Genomic DNA, 21,274 nt, shown 5'->3' on the forward strand with positions numbered 1-21,274 from the left:
GGGTCTGTCATGTACCTGGACGTCCTTGAACCGGAAGGTTCCTTGTTTCGTAACTTGCAGCCTTACCTGTTGTGCCACAGAGAAGCTCTGGAGTTTGGCAGTGATTTTTCCAGCCTGATGCTTGCCTTGGTCTCACTAGCCCCACCTGCTGTCAGCTGCGAACGATGTGCAATTTGCCCAGCTGTGAAAAATGTGCAATTTGACCAGCATTTAAATAGCAGCACTTCCTGTTGCTGAATGCCCGTTTGTTTGGAATATCTTCCTTGGTGTACTGCTTGCTCTATGATAGACTTTCGTGTACGAACTTTTGCCTGTATTCTTGACCCCTCTTCAGCCTGCCGAATCTGTACTTCACCGCCAGCTTGTGTATGACTTCTGCCTGCCTGACCATTCTTTGGATTACGTTTGGATACCGCTTTGCCCGATCTGTTGCCGGCCTGATCTCTGACTACGTTTTCGCCTGAATCCTCAGCACTCAAACTCCACTTTGGACTTTACCTAACAGGCACCTAACAGGGTCACATGAAATAACCTGGAGGGCCGGATTTGGCCCACGGGCCTTGTGTTTGACACATGTGGTCTAATGTCTCCTGACATTCAGCCGTGTGTACCTAGCTTTTTCAGTTGCACCCCCTGCCCACCCTGGATGCTGTGCATGGCCGCTGAGCTCTTTTTCCCTTCTCTAAATACCACCAAAAGAAAGCTCTATTTGTATGAAAAAAGTACGTAAATAGTTTGAGGGTACAGTGTTGCACAACCGCTCCATTGTCAGTTAAAATAACACAGTGCCGTATTGCAAAAAATGGCCTGGTCATGAAAGTGTGGGGGGGGGGTAAATATATTGCACACAAGATTATTTTGAATTATTTTTTGCAGATTGTTCATTCACTGACAGTTTTCATTCTTCATGTGTTCAGCGGTATATTAAAGTCCACTAGCTGTTGCTAATACAAAGGGAATTTGTGATCTATGGGTGCACAAATATGTTTCCCATTATTAACAAAAAAAGAAAGATTAAAAGCCAAACAATGGCAATTTTCTGTAGCAGCATCTCAAATTGTTAGGTACCTACATTTTTAGCTTATTAGTACAATTATCTGCCAATAAAACAGGTTATTCGGCAGTCTAAGAGAGAGCAGCATACCTAACATATTTGACACCCAGTGCATTCTATTATTTTAACACTTCTCCCAAAAATATTTATGATAACAATCATGAAACTAAATAAATACTAATACTGGTCAGAAAAGAATTAGAGATAGTGAAACTTTTCTTTCTCTGAATGTTGTATTTCTAATTTTTATATATATATATATATATATATATATATATATATATATTATATATATATTATGTTTTCTGGGTGTTTGTCACACTTTAAGTTGCTGCTTTGAATTTTTTGATTATTGTTTATTATTTAGCGCAGTTATTTTCTCCATATTTTTAATCACGCCATAAAAAACCCTAAAACAAGAAATCCAAAGGCAGCACAGTGAAGCATGGAGATTATTGTGGCACCCCCTTATAGTGCCAGGCTTGGAAGGAAATACATTTTATAATATTTTTGGTATTTTAAATAATGGTGACTTGACAATATGTCAGCAAAAAAACGCAAATACAAAAATGTGATCTAAATGGGCAATTATATACAATAAATAGGAAAAAAACAACCAATCATTAAACCACGTAAGCAACAAATGTGAGCATTACAAAATGTGAGCAGCAAATGTGCAATAGTGACTATTTGCAGGCAACTCACCAAGCACCTATTCACCTTCTTACTTGTGGTCTTTTTCTTACCTGTACATACTGTTTCTATCTTCATTCTTTTAAGAGAAGGCTCAACTTCCAACTGGTGGGTCCTCCAACCAAATATAATGTTTTTTTCCACATTCCTGCCCAATGAAACCTTTTCTATTTGTTCTGCACTTAGAACTTTTGCCCAGACATTGAATTCTGTGATGTTACCACTGAAGGATTCCTTTTCCTTAAATGTCCCGCCGTAGGAATCTTGATCTTGTCCAATAATAAAAATACCATCTTTGATGATATCCTCTGATGCAGATAGTTTAGAGTGGGCTTTCCATTTCCCATCAGCATAAAGGGCCATGGTTCCATTCCATTTTTGCCACGTTATACACAAATGATGCCATTTTCCATCATTGGGGAATATTGATGAGTATGCTGAATGTTGCCCATGAACTATAATAGCAAATTTGACAAATCCATCCTCATCATTCATTCCTCGCAGTTGAAACTCATTACTGAAGTTAAATGCTGCATAAGAAAAGACTGTTGCAAACTCTTTTTGTGAGTTGCCCCATTGGATGTATGCACATACAGTGATTTCTGGCAAAGATGGAAAGTGTGCTAGCAGTTTTGCATATTTAGTATCCGTCCTCTTCTCAAAGACCAGGGTAGGCAGTGCCTGGGTTTCTAAAAGGTGAAAGAAAGAACATTCTTAATGAACAAATACATGGTTCTGACTAATCAGATATTGTAGACTGGCAGTGGTTTTGACAGATAAGACCTTATTATGTATAGCAGTGTTGCCTAAAAATACAAGGATGATGCAAACTGTATATTTCTAAGTGGTATTGTAAATGTATTCCTTTATGAAATCTATTGAGTAGTAGGGGTGAGTTATCAGGGTTTTCTATATGCATTGCAGTATACAATATATCAATGGTGATTGAACATATATAATAATTTGTAATACATTTTAATGATGTTTATTTTACATTTATTATTGGATGTCCAATATTGTACAATTTTAATATTGGATGTCCAATCGTTGCTAATCCTTAGGTAGCACTTCAAAATTAATGGCGCCATTGATTTGTACAGAGTAAAAATCTGACAGCTTCTGCTGATCACACACAATAGCGCCGCTGGCCACTACTATTCAGCCATGTAAATGTAACCTAACTGTTCTGGTCATATAGAAACTATGAAGAGTTTGGCAGTGGGCAGTTAGCTGATAAGGCCTTGCCTAAAATATTACCATTTACCTTTAAAGTGTTACTAAACCCACAACAGTAAAATCTGTCTGTAGGTGCAGAATAGCATGCTTGTTGTTCTCACTGTGTAACTTAAGTGATTAATACTCTGCGTTGTGTAAAAAGGCTGTGTGATCCTGTATGCACAAATCCTCCCCCTCCTGCACGTCCACTCTGGGCAAGTTCAGTTAAGACACAGTAAATGTAGTTCAGCTACACATGCTCAGTTTGGTCTCTATTGCTGGAAAGAAAGCTTCCTGGTTTGAGCTGAGCTATTCAGGACACATGGTATTAACATTACACATGTGGGCCTGTATACAGATCCTAAATAACAGCCCAATCCCCCCCTCCTCCATGCCAAGTAACAAAAAAAGAACACAGTGGGTGGGATTTGACATCTTGATTGATGGATGATCCACCTCCCATAAAAGCATGAGGACACAGGCTATACAGGATTTCAAGAGGCAGTGAAATCTGCTCCTACATGAACACTCTGGTCTTGGGTGGACCCTGCAGAGTATCATGTGACCACAGTATGCAGATCAGCTAACAAGGTATATAGCTGCAGTATTATAATGTAAAAGGATTATTTATAAATTGTGGGCAGCGCGGGGGTGGGGGGGGGGCTGGCCTGATGAACATTTTTTATATTACTGGGTTTAGTAACACTTTACGATTCAAAAAGGTATTTTTTCCTATAATTTCTGGAAATTCTTACCCAAAATGTCATAAATGTCATTTAAACTGTTCATTTTTAAGAAATATCATTTAACAAAAAAAAAAAACTTACTAGGTATATGGTTTTCCTCCTTCACCCATACAGGGAATTGCACCAGATTTGCATCCAACTCCTTTACGTCCCTTGTATCAGAGAGCAGAGATGCAAACTTATGTTCACAATGTTTATTGGCTTGTTGCTGAGTGAAAGGCTTGCTAATATACTCATATACACCATGATGACTTTCAATGAAAATTCCGGAGCTGCAGGAATCTGAAAATTACATTTCTCATTGAGATGTATTACACAAAGCACAGGCAAATACATTACTTACTTTTACAACCAAATTTAGAGGAAATCTCCCAAAATGATACGAGTGGCTGGCTCAGGCTCTCAAAGGTGTGCTGAGAGGTTGCGCCAGCTGCCAGGAGTAGGAGCCGAAAAGCCGCAAGGTCTGCCACAAGAATAGTGCTAAGGCAACAGTGTGGGATCAAACACATGCAAGGGCACCTGGGACACGAGTATCGGGAGTCAACACAGCCCCTTTATCAGGTAGACTGAAGGGGACATGCTGACTCCCAAAATATGTATCCCAGGTGCCCTTGCATTGGTGGATCCCTTGGTGCTGTCTTTGCACTGTTCCCGAGGCTTTCTGGCTCCTACCCCGGCAGACACAATGGCTCCTGGTTCTGGTGGCTGTATCAGTTCCTATAGTGGCTAAGCTTTTTGGAGGATCCAGTGGTCTGTTCACCCTCTACCCAGATCCAGGACTTTCACTGCCAGACATGCCCTTATCCATTCATGGATAACTAATTGTTTTTCTTTGTTTACTTAAAAAAAAATAACTTGCTACACCATTTGTAAGAAGGGTAGAAATTTAAGCGCCACGCCTCTGCTAAGGGGTCTAGATACAATTTTATTCCATTAAAGATCAGGGGTACAGATCAAGAAATAGCCAATGTGTTTCGGGGGTCTACATGCCATTTCAGGCTGTCAAACAAGCTGCTGATTAGGACAGTGCTTGCAACCCACACTGAAATAAATACCATTGTAGGTTGAGTTCACTACTAGTTGTGTTCACTTGGTTGCCAGTCAAGCCCTGATGAAGGAGGCATGTAGGCTACCTGATCCTTAATGGATCAAAGTTGTGTCTGGACCTCTTAGCAGTGGCGCGGGACTTAAATTTCAACCCTTCATAAAAATTACACTACAAGCCAAGGAGACTGTGGAGATCAAGACCTGCCCAGGAACCAGGTTGTTTACACCAACATTAATACCTTAACAATAACAATAAAATAAACCTATGGATCCAGCTCTATCTTTCCACTTTGCTACACCATATGGCTGCTTGGCGCCACTCTCCTCTCCCCTCTTCTCTGAGCAAAAGTGAGATAGAGAAGGTACTAGGCCCAAGTGGCATTCACCAATGCCTTCTAAATAAATTAAGCTCAGATGAAAAAACATTTTATCTTATTTTCTTATATCCTCAATACTTACCACCAGAACATCTTCTAAGTGGAAGATTACATTAACAGCAGTTTACCACTGGGATCATTGTTGAAGTTAATTATTTTAAATCTATTTATTTATTATCTAAAGCAGTTTACCACTGGGATCATTGTTGAAGTTAACAATAGACCAGTGAGTCTGACATCAATAGTAGGCAAATTAATGGAAACCCTATTAAAGGATAGGATTGTGGAACATCTTAAATCCCATGGATTGCAAGATGAAAAACAACATGGGTTTACTTCAGGAAGATCATGTCAAACAAATCTTATAGATTTTTTTGACTGGGTGACTAAAATAATAGACGGTGGAGGTGCAGTAGACATTGCATATCTAGATTTTAGTAAGGCTTTTGACACTGACCCACATAGAAGACTTATCAATAAACTGCAGTCATTGAGCATGGACTCCCATATTGTTGAGTGGATTAGGCAGTGGCTGAGTGACAGACAACAGAGGGTTGTAGTCAATGGAGAACATTCAGAACAAGGTCATGTTACCAGTGGGGTACCTCAGGGATCTGTACTGGGACCAATTTTGTTTAATATCTTCATAAGTGATATTGCAAAAGGCCTCGATGGTAAGGTTTGTCTTTTTGCTGATGACACAAAGATATGTAACAGGGTTGATGTTCCTGGAGGGAAACGCCAAATGGAAAAGGATTTAGGAAAACTAGAAGAATGGTCAGAACTCTGGCAACTGAAATTTAATGTGGATAAGTGCAAGATAATGCACCTGGGGCGTAAAAACCCAAGGGCAGAATATAGAATATTTGACACAGTCCTGACCTCAGTATCTGAGGAAAGGGATTTAGGAGTAATTATTTCAGAAGACTTAAAGGTGGGAAGATAATGTAATAGAGCAGCACGAAATGCCAGCAGAATGCTTGGATGTATAGGGAGAGGTATAAGCAGTAGAAAGAGAGAAGTGCTTATGCCGCTGTACAGAACACTGGTGAGACCTCACTTGGAGTATTGTGCGCAGTACTGGAGGCCATATCTCCAGAAGGATATAGATACTCTAGAGAGAGTTCAGAGAAGAGCTACTAAACTAGTACATGGATTGCAGGAAAAAACTTATCAGGAAAGGTTAAAGGACCTTAACATGTATAGCTTGGAAGAAAGAAGAGACAGAGGGGATATGATAGAAACTTTTAAATACATAAAGGGAATCAACTCGGTAAAGGAGGAGAGCATATTTAAAAGAAGAAAAACTACCACAAGAGGACACAGTTTTAAATTAGAGGGGCAAAGGTTTAAAAGTAATATGAGGAAGTATTACTTTACTGAGAGAGTAGTGGATGCATGGAATAACCTTCCTGCACAAGTGGTAGCTGCAAATACAGTGAAGGAGTTTAAGCATGCATGGGATAGGCATAAGGCTATCCTTCATATAAGATAGGGCCAGGGACTATTCATAGGATTCAGATATATTGGGCAGACTAGATGGGCCAAATGGTTCTTATCTGCCGACACATTCTATGTTTCTATGTTAAGTTGTCCAACTATAAACCAATTAGTGCAACCAATAATATATGTAACTCTAAAAGGAAAACAATCAAAATAAAAATACCAATAACAGTGCTCCAAACCACACTGGAGTTGCAAGCTGACACTTATATATTTCACAGCACTAAGTGGTTACAACATAAGTAACAGTATTTAGTGCAGTACAACCCTAATAATTGCTAAAATGATATTACATTATGAAAATGTACCAAAAAATACATAAATAAACATGTGAATATTCCACTAAATAAATATATAGAAAAACATGGATATATGCCAAAAATGTAAATAAAATCCAATAGATGATCCAATCACCACTGTGTCAAAGTGAACTCAATAATGCAGTGTGCTCCGTATCTCCACCACCATGCATACTGGCCGTTCACCTCAAGGTTATGACCCCTACATTATCAGAAAGGTCTAAACACTCTTGTTTCTCTTCAGAGATAGAGCCCCCAAACAGCACTTGGTGAATCTTCACTCTTGCCCACATAAGGTAGACATGCGCAATTCGGTTTGGTCCAAATACAAATGTTGACAAATTCTTGGTTATTCAAAGAGTCGGTAATGAATTTTGTATTTTGGTAATGAATTTCGTTGATATTAGTTTAATTTCGTTTTGTATATTACTTTTCTAACCAATTCCAAATTTTCGGACTGATTCTAATTCTGATCGGTCGAAAAATAATCAACAAATTCTAATTCTGTGTGAAGAATAGCTGGTTGTTAGGGAGCGGGCCAATGACTCTTCAGCTATTAGTGGGCTTCCCAGCTGAAATCTAACCAAAAGAATGCTGGCGATGAAAAATTCAGAAAGAAAACAGCGTGCCCCGCCCCCACCCCCCAAACCATACCAAGCCCTTTGGGTCTGGAATGGATTTTAAGGGGAACTCCAGGCTATAATCTTTTAAAAAACAGCGTGGGGTCCCCCCCCCCCAAAATCCATACCAGACACTTTTCCGAGCGTGAAGCCTGGCAGGACAGGAAAGGGGGGTTGACGAGCAAGCACTCCCCCCCCCCCTCACCCCTACTCCTGAACCATACCAGGTTAATATGAAGTTGGTCACTCCCTTGGAGCTATAACAGCCTTCATCCTTCTGAGAAGACTTTGCACAAGATTTTAGAGTATGTAAGAATTTTGTCCATTCAGCCAAAAGAGCATTTGTGAGGTCAGGTTAGACAATAAGATACGGTTTGGAATCCGTGTTTCTTCTCTGTTTAATTTTCTTGTAAAAACATTTCATAAATATATGCTGCGCTAAATGTATACAGATTAGAACATATGTAAAATGAATCTCAATTCCAATCAGTGAATATTAAATAAAATAAATAAAAAATGTGTCCATTCTAAAAGAAAGTCTAAACTTATAGATATAAGGAAAGTGCATGGAATAATTCACACAACACCAAGAGTGAATGAGTCAATCTTTTTACCCTAAACTATTTTGAGTGGTCAGACAATAGGGGTTACTTGACATCATCCCACTGCTGCTTGTTATTGGGAATCTGATATTTTGAGATATGCACATCTATTTCATACTTATGTAGCGCCACCCCCATAAGAGCTGCTAGATGTTTCTTGTCCTCCTATGCTGCCTTGACCCTGAGAACTTCCCAGCCCTTCTGACAATCTAAGCTCTGACATGGTGTATACCCCTTTAAATGAAACACAGACACAATGCAAACTGAATATCAACAGTAATTTGTAATAATTTAATAGGAAGAGAGAATGTATAGGAGCGTCAATCAGCCAAATTCTGGGAAAGCACCCCAGAACCAGATTGAATTTAGCACTCAGCAAACTGATATGTATTAAAAGGCCTTAACAATGTATGACGATAACACTTCTATGTGCACAGAAATATAAACACTTAGCAATAAAATTTCAGGAGCAACTTTAACTGATTATTCTACCACTAAAGGGAAAGAGCTGGCCTAAACAATCTGATCCTAAGGAGAGATCGAGTAATGTTAGAACCAATCAACTCCACCCTTGAAGGCAAGAAATGGTAAAAGTCCTAAGGTTAGGCCTAAGGATTGTTTTCACCGGCAGTGTTGGAGTTCAGATATAAACAAGGGATCCTCGGTAAGTAATGTAAAGGGGTTATGAATCAGCAGAGGGATGCTTGATTTGGCAATGTGTCAGTTCCCTTGATAACCCAGGGAGTTAGGAAACGATTTGGGCATGAGCTCGCTCGCCAGATCTTGGAGATGGTTGGAACACACACATGAAACGATGCAGGGTCTGTGCTTTGGTCAGCAGATGCCAGATGCAATGGATCAGTCAGATGGATTCAGCAATCTGAGCCGTCACCTGCCGCACTGTCTTCCTCTCAATAGTAGAAGTCGTGGGAGGTCTTCAGCATGATTTACAAAGCGCATCTGTCTGGGTGGAAATAGCAGGGGCCTCGGGCAATCTTACAGTGGAGCAGTGAGACAGGTGCTCACACGATGGGTCCCAGGAAGAAGAGAGCGCAGGCCTGCTGAACAGTTCCTCTTATAGTCTCTCCCACAATTCTTCCTGCAAGAGAGTGGTTTGCTGGGGGATGTAGTCTGTTAACGGGTTCGACAATACAGTGATGGCTATGCAGAGGACTACAATTTCCATGATACTCCGCTCACTGGCTCAGAAGTATGATGCAGTCTGTTCTGAGCCCCAGCACTAGGGGGATAGGAACAGTTCAAAGAAGTGTAGATTAGGTCTGCTAAATCAGGTTACCATAGTCTGCTCCCGGCTACACGTTTGAGCCCATTTATTAGACATTTTTAGAGAAGACGTTTTGTGGAGCGTGGGGAGCTAGAGATTATCACTTAAATGTGTTGTCTGAGAACTCAATTTTATTTGAGTGGAGTTGAATTTTGGAGGGTCAATCCATTCTGGTCAGCAGCTTATCACATTTACTCTTGATGTTGTGTGGTCTATTCTGTGCACAGTGGATTATTTTGGGACTTTCCTTAACTCTACAAGTTTGCCCTTTCTGCACTTTTTAATGGAACTATTTGAATGGACACATTTTTTTTTTTATTTTATATTCACTGATTGGAATTGATGTTAATTTTATATACAGTATGTTCTAGTCTGTATACAATTACTGCTGCATATTTTTATGAATATATATTTTAAAATTGTGGTCAGCAAATTATGTCGGGTATTTTACACCTTTACTATTAAGTATGAGTGCGGGAATTACCAATTTGTAAAAACATATTGACTTCCTGATTTAAAGCAGTATGTATAATGGAACTTGTAATTCTGTCCTGTTTTAGACATGTTTATAATTTCTTCATCTCTGCAAGACAGTTTCTTGTTCCCCCTACTGCACATTTACACTTAACAAGTAATTAATACATACCTATGACTTGAGATTGGTTTGATTCTGGCTCATTCCAGCAGCTGCATACACCAAATGCCTACAACAAGAAAAATAATAACTGTACTAAATATGACATTAGGAAACTCAATTACTGGGATTACATTTACTATTAAGTTAAAAATATAGGGAATAGCTCCACATTTATATACATATTGCTTTTGATCTGTCATTTCAGGATTTGTGTTCGCTGCTTTTCGCCCTTTTTGAAATTTTATCTTCATAAATTTAAGTTCTAGCGCAGCAATATTACGCCCTCTGTTGAAGTTACTTGCTAACGAAACGCGTCAGGTCGTGGTCACGCGGTCACGAGGCAGACCGGCGTCCGATGCTGTACCCGAGGCTCGCCATCGCTTGGTACCAGCGGCGAACTGCTATTACGGGGACCGGCCTCTGCACGCAGGTTATGCCTCATCTTTTATGACAAGCTTGCTTTGTTCTGTTATTCTGTAAGTGCATCAGCTACTGGGGGTATTCTTTTGGATAATAAAGCGGTGTTTTTAGCCATGCAATATTGCCCTATGTGAGTTATTATTTCCACATGTACCACCCCTGTTTGATTGGAACCTCCTGTGGGTATACCACAAGAATTGATTCGATTGAGACAGTTCAAGTGCCGGCGCTCCAGGTTAATTCCTGAGGAGATCGTTTCTAAGCCTGTGATAGGCTGATGTTACAGGCGCTTGTTGACCAGATTTCTGGTGAGTGTTTCTGATTTGGGGGAGCACATTGGTGAGGTGGAGGGTCCGGTGTATTCACCAACATACTCATGACCCTGGACTGTCAGGAGAGAATATCCTGGGCACATTGCATGATCATATGAGCACATGGACTTTATCCCAGTGGACTGCATTTATACTTTTTTATGTTCTTAGCGCTGCTAGTGCGTTGTAGTATATCTTGTTTGTGATATTATTATATATGCACCTCTATTGTATGTTATTTTATTTATAGCAGCAGCTTTGTTAGATATATTGTTTGTATCAAGCATTCATATATCTTTTATATAATAGATTTTAAGGTACTTGTATTTTAGCGCCGGTTGAGCAGGTGTTTATAGTCCCTCGTAGTGCCCCGCCTACTTGCTCCTTTTTTTGGACAAAAATATATATGGTTCACCCCAATTTCATTGACAAGCACACAATAACCCTAGACTATGTTCTACCGTCAGCTGAATTAGAAAATATTGTCGGATGCACAGCTTAGACGGCTTCGGGGCAGCTTGAATTAGCTCCTGCCGCATCCTGAAATTTTAGAGGCATTCTTCCACATATAATGGGCAAAAAAAAAAAAACATGGCGTCACTTCCGCCATTGTGCAATGCAGGTGGAGTGCAAACCAGAATCCCTGCTTTTAAAAAAGCTGTAACTGATCGTCAATGCTGGAAGTGCAACCTTTATGCATGTATTTTAATAAATATTTTGTACTGCACTATGAGAGGCACCTTTCTCTTTCTGCTTTTCTGTGTGAAACTAAGTCCGGCACTTTGAGGGTATAGAAGTGCTGATGGCTGATGTGGCATCCTGGGTCTGCGCTTTTGATCAGTTTAAAGGACCATTGAGAGTGACACCTCTACATTGAAACGCTATTTGTGACTACCTGTAATGGAAGTTATATGCATCTGGTGAGTGGGATTGTGTGCTTAAATGTTGGTGAAAGAAGACACAGAACATTCACATATTGCTGTGAGAATCTATAAGAAGATATCGTTTATACTTGGTTCAAGATACCTGGTGGCTGTTTTTGTTTAGAGACTGCACCTATTTATGCACTGTTTTGCTCTGTATTTTATTTGAGTTGAGATTATCCAGGGAGCGCTGTTACTAATATTTGCTTTACCAAAAAAAAAAAAAAAACAGCCAAAAAGACCCTAGGGGTGTTCTATTCCAGGAGTATACACCTCCCTCCAGTAAGACTACCACCAGGGCTTTTACCACCAGGGCTTTTTTTTATCTTGAATGCCTCCCTCATCCTGGAGGTCTTGACAAAGGTGCCACTTTTTGCCACTTTGCATGCTTCAGATAACCACATAGGTAGCCCATTCTCACCTTCTGCTCCAACCTCTCCAAGCTTTGACCCAGTCACACAACATTACCTGGTCTCTCTCTCCACACAAATGTAGGCAGCAGAGGACATCTAAACAAGGGCCTTCACACTGCTGACGGCTTCTACATTACTACTTCCCACCATATTACCACTTCAACCTGATATTCCACAATTGCCAGAATCCTAGGCGGCTGAAAGATCTCCAAGACATACCCCATCCTTATCATTTGTGTGCCAAACAGCAACCGCTCCTTCTACTTCCACTTAAAGATCTGGAAGAGATCAGGGAAAAGAAAATTACCCTATTCCTGCAAACATGGCTATTTCAGACACAGTGAGTATCCAACATGGGAATTTTCACCCACCTGCACCCAAAGCCCTAACCACAACACCGCCAGCCATCTGCCCACACTTAAAGGGCTCCACACTACCCTGCCAGCCCATGACATGGACAAACATGTCACTTGGGAATATGTAAAACACATACCGTTTTGAATGACTTTTGCATTTTGATTAAAGAATTAAAAACAGCCTGCAGAACTGAGATAAATATCCTCAACTGAAACCTCTGCTATCTCTCTGAAAGAGCAGAATCAATAGATGAGAAACTAGAGTCAACTAAACTCATGGTTGGTACACTCCCTCATGGCACAGGCTTCCACTAGTACAGACTTTCAAAGACAACTGAATTGGACAATAGAAAGTGGTATTATAATAACAGTCAGTGGCTTCCCTGTAGCAACTCAGGACATTAAATTGATCCTACAAACCTTACAAATAAACTTGATAGAGCCAATGGTCTCCAATCTAGACCAGCAATGGGTTACATTGTACACCTACCTATTCACAAAAAAAAAAACTGTCAAAAAAAATTAAAAACAAAAAGTCTTTTAGAAAAAAAATTGCCCACCGATGTAGATACATTGTCAATCATAACGCCCACTGTAGCATCAGTCCCATAAAAAGAAGAAATATGGCCTGGTATGGTTTAGGATGGGGGAAGGGGGTTGCAATGCCAGTCAATTTAAATGTGATTTGATTTGTTTTTTTTCTTTAGAAATTTAATTTTGCTGCAGCAGGTTCTATACATGCTACACATACATCACTTTACAGGCAGATTAGGGGATCCCCCCCAGGCACTATATTCACTTTAAGCATAAATAAAAACACTGCTCCTAAAAATGATTGAAAATTTTTCATTGATGCATGTCCCCCAGGGCAGTACCCGGACCCCCATACACTTTTTATAGTCAATTACTTGCATATAAGCCTTTGAAATGAGGAACTTTGATTTATCATATTCAGCTCCCATAGACTTCAATGGAGTTCGCAGTTCAGGGCCAAACTTTTAACTCCAATAGGAGTTCTGCTACAAACCAAACATGGGGTTTTTCGGCCCATCCCTAATTAATACAAAAGAAAAAAGATGATTGGAATACCAAACAAAGGGAAGCTGCTTTCACAGGACACAAAAACAACTAAGTTCATTTAAATAAATACAAAATATCTGTATAAATGTCAAATATTGAAGGAAAATAGTATCAAAACCAACACACATACACTATATTACCAGAAATATTGGGATGCCTGCCTTTACATGCACATGAACTTTAATGGAGCTCCAATCTTAGCACTCCTGATCCCTGCATTCTGAGCATAATGTCCTGGTAAACCCTGCATTCTGACTCTAATGCATTGGTGAACCCTGCATTATGAGAGCAATGCATGAGTGAACCCTGCATTCTGAGCATAAAGCACTCCTTAAACCTGCATTCTGAGCACAACACATTTCTAAACCCAGCATTCTGAGCGCAACGCACTTCAAATCCCCGCATTCTGAACATAATGCACTCCTTAACCCTGCATTCTGAGTGTAACACACTCCTGATCCCTGCATTCTGAGCATAACACACTCCTGATCCCAGCATTCTGAGCGTAACGCACTTCCTATCCCTGCATTCTAAACAAAATGCACTCCTTAACCCTGCATTCTGGGCATAATACACTCATGATCATTGCATTCTGAACGTAATGCACTTCTGATCCCTGCATTCTGAGTATAACACACTTTTTGACCCTGCATTTGTCAGGTTGCCAGGAAACCAGACCACACGAAGATGCAAGTAAAGTAAAGCAGTTTATTATAGCAACAACAATAAATGCACAGCAAGAGAGAGGAGAGAAATCAGGAACAGCCGGGGAAAATTCCAGAAGCGGGTGATCATCCAAGCCGAGTCATCTGTCGATACGGGGACGTAAGCTGATGCGGGGACGTAAGCCGATGCAGGATTGAGAGCCAAGAAAGTCGTCAGCCAAGCTAGGTCATGCACGGAAGAACACAGAGAACAGAAGACTGCTAGAAGTGATGCACCTTGGAGCACAAACACAAGGTCAAGGACTGCAAATCATCAGGTGATATAAATAGTCAGGTGTGCAACATCATTACTGAGCAACACCCAAGCAGCAGGCAAGTGATGATGCAAACAGAGTTTATAGGTGAAAGCAGTCTACACATGTCCAGTATGGCGGCCAACAGGAAGGCAAGGTAAGACCTTGGCAGCACCCTCTCCTCAACAGCCCCTCCTCCACAGAGCAAAAAACGGGGCCATAACCCTTCCAGTGCACCAGGTATTGAACCTGACCTCAGAACAGATGAGAATCCAAGATGCTGCTAACCTCATACTCCTCATGATTGCCCACAGAAATGGAATGAGGGTGAAGAAGTGAAGAAGTATAGTGATTGCAAACCAGTGGCTTCAGGAGTGACATGTAAAAAACATTGGGGATACACATGCCAGGAGGAAGATCAAGGGCATTGGCTACAGGGTTAACCTTATGGAGGATGCGAAAAAGTCCAACAAAACGGGTTGCCAGTTTAAGAGTGGGCACCCTGAGGTTGAGATTATGGGTTGACAATGACACCCTCTCCCTGATGTCAACTTCTCACACACCTGACTGATGAGCCACATAGTGCAGAGGAAGGTCTCCCTTACGTATCTGACTCGCGGCCTCTGGTAGAGCAGACAGGTGGCAGGGGAGAGCAGAATGGTATGAGGGCCTGGCGGTTCAGCTGTTGAACGGGCAGCTCCAAGGTCCCAGATGCTTTAAAGGAGACAACCAGCAGGTAGGAGGATCCGAACAGCAGGCAGGCTGAAGGCCGGAACGCCCAAGTCCACACTCACGCTGGGGGCTCACAGGCAAACAGATCAGTTCACAGGCTGGGTCAACAACAGGTGGGTGACGTGGAATCCAAAGAAGCAGGCAGGTTCAAGGTCAGAGGGGAGCCAAGGTCAGGTGCAGGCAGAAAGCAAGGGGAGTCCAAAAGTCAAGCCGGGTCGTACAGGAGATCAATCACAGAAGCAGGTAAACAGGAGGGGTCACAGGAAGCTGCAGATTAGACAGCAAAGACACAGTGCTGCTGAGGTGTTTAAATCAGGCAGCCTGTTGCCAATCACTGAAATTAGTCTGCAGACTCTGCACTAGATTAACCCTTAGGTGGCAGACCCATGACACCTGACCTGGTAGGAAGGAGCAGATAAACCTCTGCGGTCTGCCTGGAGCTTCTGACACTGTGCAGAGACCCATAAGGACTCTTGAATCTGCACCCAAGAGGAATGGAGGGCACAAAAATGATCCTCCACAGCCAGAATGTCCTGTGGCACGACTCAGGCAACACAACGGGTTGGAACCCATAATTGGCCATGAATGGAGACATTTCCGAAGACGAGTTGATGTAAAAGTTCCTGGCAAACTCTGCCCAGGGTAGCAGATCAACCCAATTGTCCTGATGGTCAGAGGTATAGCAGAGGAGAAATTGCTCCAGAGCTTGGTTGGAACGCCCAGCGGCATCATTGGACTGCAGATGGTAGGCCGAGGAGAGGGAGAGTCGAATACCCAACTGGGAGCAAAAGGCACGCCAGAACCTGGAGACAAACTGGCTCCCACGGTCCAAGATAATCTCCTTAGGCAACCCGTGAAACAAGAATACCTCACTGGCAAACAACGAGGCAAGCTCCTTAGCGGTAGGCAGCTGCTTAAACGGAACACAATGGCACATTTTGGCGAACCAGTCAACAACCATGAGGATAACGGTGTAACCTCGAGACATGGGACGTTCCACAATAAAATTCAAGGCCAGGTGAGACCAGGGACGCTCCCCATTGGGAATGGGATGCAGAGGAGATTTGTTCTGGGCATAGACCGAACAAGCAGCCACATATGCAGCAACATCAGTGTGAAGAAATGGCCACCAGAACTGACGGGAAATAGCCCAGGACATCTGGTTCTTACCAGGATGACCATCAGTCTTGGAATTGTGGTACGTGTGCAACAGTCTGATAGGCAACCCCTCAGGTACAAAACATTTGCCAGCAGATCTCTCTCTGGGGGCATCAAGTTGAGCAGCCAAGATCTGTTCCCCAAGAGGAGAGGTTAAGTTGGTATGGATGTCAGCCAGGATATGATCCGAAGGTATGAAGAATGTGAGCACGGAGTCCTCCCTGGACAACTCAGAATACTGGCGAGACAAGGCATCAGCTTTAACATTCTTGGAGCCGGGCGAATAGGTGACCACATAGTTAAAACGAGACAAGAATAACGCCCATCTGGCCTGATGGGGTTTGAGCCTCTTGGCCACTTGGTGAGAATGAGAACTGGAACCACAGAACCTTTAAGTGTCTCCACTCCTTGAGTGCCAGGATAATGGCCAAGAGCTCTCTGTCTCCAATCTCGTAATTGCATTTAGCTAGAGACAGCTTCTTGGAGTAGAACCCAAAATGAAGTAAGGGTCCATCAGGTGTCCGACACTGAGACAGGAGGGCGCCTTCTCCTGTCTCATCCACCTCTAGGACAAAGGGCAAACCAGGATTGGGATGAGACAGAATTGGAGCTGAAGCGAAAGCAGACTTGAGAGCCTAGAAAGCTTGGATGGCAGCAGGCATCCAATTGTGGGAATCGCTGTCCCTCTTGCTCAGATCTGAGATAGGTTTGGCCAAAGAGGAAAAGTTCCAGATAAATTTCTAATAGTAGTTGGCAAAACCATGGAAACGCTGGATGGAACAGAGTCCACTAGGGCGAGGCCATTGTAGAACAGCCGAAACATTCCAAGGATCCAAGCAAAAATGATGTAGCCCAAGAAGGTAACCTGAGACAGGTGGAATTCACATTTCTCAAGCTTACAGAAAAGCCTATTCTCACGTAGCACACGACTGACATCCAGGTAGTGTGATTCAATGGAGTCCGAGTAAATCAAGATGTCGTCCAAATAGACTACCACGCATTGCTGCAACATATCACAAAAGACATCACTGATGAACTCCTGGAAGACAGCGGGCGCATTGCACAAGCCATAGGGCATCACTAGATATTCGTAATGACCGGTTCTGGTATTAAACACGGTTTTCCACTCATCGCCCTCCCAGATCCCTACGAGGTTATACGCGGCCCTTAGGTCAAGCTTGGTAAAGACCGTTGCTCCCTTGAGGCGGTCGAACAATTTAGTAAATCAACGGAATCGGGTATGCATTCTTGACCGTGATGCGATTGAAGCCCCTATAATCAATGCAGGGTCTCAACTCAACCCCTTCTTCTTTTCGAAGAAAAAGCCGGCACCCGCTGGAGAAGAGGACTTGCGAATGTGCCCCCGGCAAGCGCATCCGCCACGTACTCCTCCATGGCCTTATTCTCTGCAACCAAGAGAGGATAAACCCTGCCATGAGGGGGAATGGCACCAGGTTGAAAGTCTATGACACAATCATAAGGACAATGAGGAGGAAGAGTACCAGCGCGCACCTTGTCAAATATATCTTGATACTCGTGATATTCAGTAGACAACACTGAATTTGAGGAGGTACAAAGTACCTTAACAGGTCCATGGATACAAACAGCGCCACACTGTGGAGACCAAGAGAGAATCCCAAAGGTACCCCAAAACAACAGAGTAGTGTGGGGACGATATAACCTGGAAACAGGTATACTCCTTGTGAACAGCCCCTATTGCCATGTCAACCAGAACAGTCTCGTGGGTAACCTGTGCCAGTTGCAGGGGTCAGCCATCAATTGCTTTGATGACTAGGGGAGAACCACGGGGCTGCTATGGTAAGGCGAGTGAACCCCAGCTACATGGGTTCACAGCCAGATGCAGGTGAGGGAGGAATGGGTGGGAAAGAAAACTTAGGAGCCAATCCGGTAGGAGGCCTCCACAGGCGCTCCTTAAACGATGGTCTATCCCTGAGCCTGATATCGATCAAAATCAGGAAAGAAATGAGAGCTTCAAGCTCGTCAGGGAGATCCTTGGCCGCAATCTCGTCCTTCAATGCATCGGAGAGACCATGAGAGAAGACAGCCACCAGAGCCTCATTATTCCAACCCACCTCTGCTGCTAGGGTACAAAATTTGATGGCATACTCGGCAATGGTTTGTATACCCTGTCGAATGGACAAGAGCAGTTTAGCAGCAGAGGCAGAGCGGGCAGGCACATTGAATATCCTTTGAAAGGAGGCAACAAAACCTAGATAATTGAGTATCATGGGATTATCATTCTCCCATATGGGATTTGCCCAGGCCAAGGCCTTGTCCAAGAGCACTGAGATAAGGAAGCCCACCTTGGACCTGTCAGAGGGAAATGCCTGAAGAACCATCTCAAAATAAATGCCCACTTGGTTTAGGAAGCCACAACACTGACTCAGTTTACCAGAGAGAACTGATTCTAAAGGCAAAGACAACTCAAAATTGGCTATTGTATTTTTACATTCCTTAAACACTTCATGTCTGAACCACTACTTGTAACGCTCCTGCGTTTTTGTAGTAGGCTGGATATGCAGCTGCAAAATCTCCACTCAGTAGTCATGTAGAGATGTGTTGAATAACCAGATCCAACTCTCCAGACTCATCACTGTGGGCCTGTCAGCTTCAACATACAGAAATATACACACTCAATAAGATGTTCCTGGAGTGGTGGAATGTATATGACAGTATGAAGGTGTTGTGCTGAAGGGACAGGTGTGAACAGTGATAGAGATGGTAAGTACTTGATAGGTTTGTTCAGGAGAGTACTAGATGGTATTAGGTAGAGTGCAGATAGGTTAGTAATCGAGTATGGTGACAGGTGGTAAGGACAGCAGATGACAATTACAGGATAGACTAACCCAGTGCAAGGATAGATGGTAGTAGACTTAAGAACTAGCAATCTATGTAGCAGTGCAGATGATAGATGGTAGTAGACTCAAGAGCTAGCAATCTATGTAACAGTATAGATAGTAGATGGTAGTAGGCTCAAGAGCTAGCAATCTATGCAACAGTGCAGATGATAGATAGTGTAAGTAGGTTATGGAGGATTCCCCTGTGGGGTACTTATCACTAGTAAATGTTAGTAGTAGAGGGGTCCAGTAGAGAGGGGAAGATCCGGTAGCGAGATACAGGGATCAGTAGCGAGGTTCCGGTCTGCTCCAGGTAGAAGCAACCAGCTGGAGGTTCCGACAGCAAGACAGGCTTGAAAGCATGTGGATACACAAGGCAGGTTGAACGAACGATGTGAGTGAGAACGCCGGCGGTTGAAATAGTCGCTCTGCGGCGCTCAGCGATGACATCATCTGTCTTAAAGGTGTATGCGTACCACCTAGTAAGAAAGGTGGGACGCATATTTGGAAGGAAATAGATTATTAAGGGTACCAGAGGTACCAGAATCTTACAGTACCCCCCCCCTTAAGGCCGGCTCCGGAAGGCCTATAGCACTGGTTTCTCTGGGTATTTCGAGTGAAACCTTCGTATAAGCCTAGGTGCATGAACATCAGAGGTATCCAACCAGGTGTCGTCTTGGGGTCCATAGTTCTTCCATCTTATGAGATACTGGAGTCTTCCTCTATGGATGCGAGAATCCAAAATCTCTTTGATCTCATATTCTTCTCCGCCTTCAACTTGTATTGGAGGTGGAGGTAAGATGGTAGGCCTTATTCCTTGGTTAGGAACATGGGGCTTCAGTAGCGACACATGGAAGATGGGATGGATCTTAAGATCTGCTGGTAAGGTGAGCTGTACTGCAGCTTTTCCAATAAGTTTCTTAATTGGGAAGGGTCCCAAAAATAGAGGTCCAAGTTTTTTGCTAGGGGTTTTTAATCTTAAGTTTCTTGTTGATAGCCAAACAAGGTCCCCAATGGCATACTGAGGAGAAGGTCTTCTACGCAGGTCGTAGTACCTTTTTTGTTGACTATGAGCGTGTGATATAGTGGTATTGAGTAAACCCAGAGTCTTTTATTTGGGTAAGGTAATCCGAGGCTACTGGGTTACTTGATGGCAGGATGCGTGGTGGAAGAAGAGTGGGATGAAACCCATAATTCAAGTAGAACGGACTTTGCTTAGTAGTACTGTGGGTTGCATTGTTGTAAGCAAATTCCGCCAGAGGGAGGAGATCCACCCAATCATCCTGTAGGTATGATGTATAGCAACGTAGATATTGCTCAATGCACTGGTTTACTCTTTCAGTCTGTCCGTTGGTCTGAGGATGGTAGGGAGAAGTGAGCTTTCGCTCAATCCGTAATATTTGACAAAGTGCTTGCCAAAATTTAGAGATGAACTGTGAACCACGGTCGGACAAAAGAGTCTTTGGAATTCCATGCAACTTGAACACATGTTTCATCAGTAGTTCCGCTGTTTGTTTAGACGAAGGTAGTCTACGGATAGCAATGAAATGTGCCATCTTTGTCAAGTGGTCCACTGACACTAGAATGGTATTAAATCCCTTAGAAGGTGGTAGTTCTACTATAAAGTCTAAGGACATAACTTCCCATGGAACCTGGGGTATTGGTAGACTGCAGAGTAGACCAGATGGCTTTGTAGTGTCAATCTTGGACCTTGCACAGATGTCACATGAAGAAACAAATTTTTGTACAGACGTCTTCATATCAGGCCACCAAAACTGCCTGGTAAGCAAATTAAGGGTTTTCGTCATACCCATATGTCCTGCCATGGGCACATCATGTGACAACTCCAAGATCTTGGTGCGCATAGTAGGGGGTATGTAAAGTTTGTCGTTGTAATAGAGGAAGCCTTCTGCATCAGTACTCAGTTGTGGTGGAGGTGAATCCAATCCTATACTGTGCAAAATCTCTTCCTTCAAGGAACGGACAA

At 42.6% G+C, this 21,274-nt stretch overlaps 1 protein-coding gene across 1 annotated transcript in view; it reads right to left on the reverse strand.

Annotated features, from left to right (window-relative positions):
- The window catches only part of ADGRD2 (adhesion G protein-coupled receptor D2), a 720,317-nt gene that overhangs the window by 580,023 nt on the left and 119,020 nt on the right, over window positions 1–21,274 (reverse strand). Inside the window, exons 3-5 of the mRNA XM_082264234.1 lie at window positions 10,088–10,145; window positions 3,790–3,990; window positions 1,801–2,436 (exon numbers count right to left, since the gene is read on the reverse strand). Coding sequence (XP_082120360.1) covers window positions 1,801–2,436; window positions 3,790–3,990; window positions 10,088–10,145 — 895 coding nt within the window. The remainder of the gene's footprint in view (window positions 1–1,800; window positions 2,437–3,789; window positions 3,991–10,087; window positions 10,146–21,274) is intronic.

The sequence above is a fragment of the Pelophylax lessonae genome (genome assembly GCF_965119305.1).
Source record: "Pelophylax lessonae genome assembly, chromosome: 7".
In the NCBI taxonomy this organism is placed as follows: Eukaryota; Metazoa; Chordata; class Amphibia; order Anura; family Ranidae; genus Pelophylax; species Pelophylax lessonae.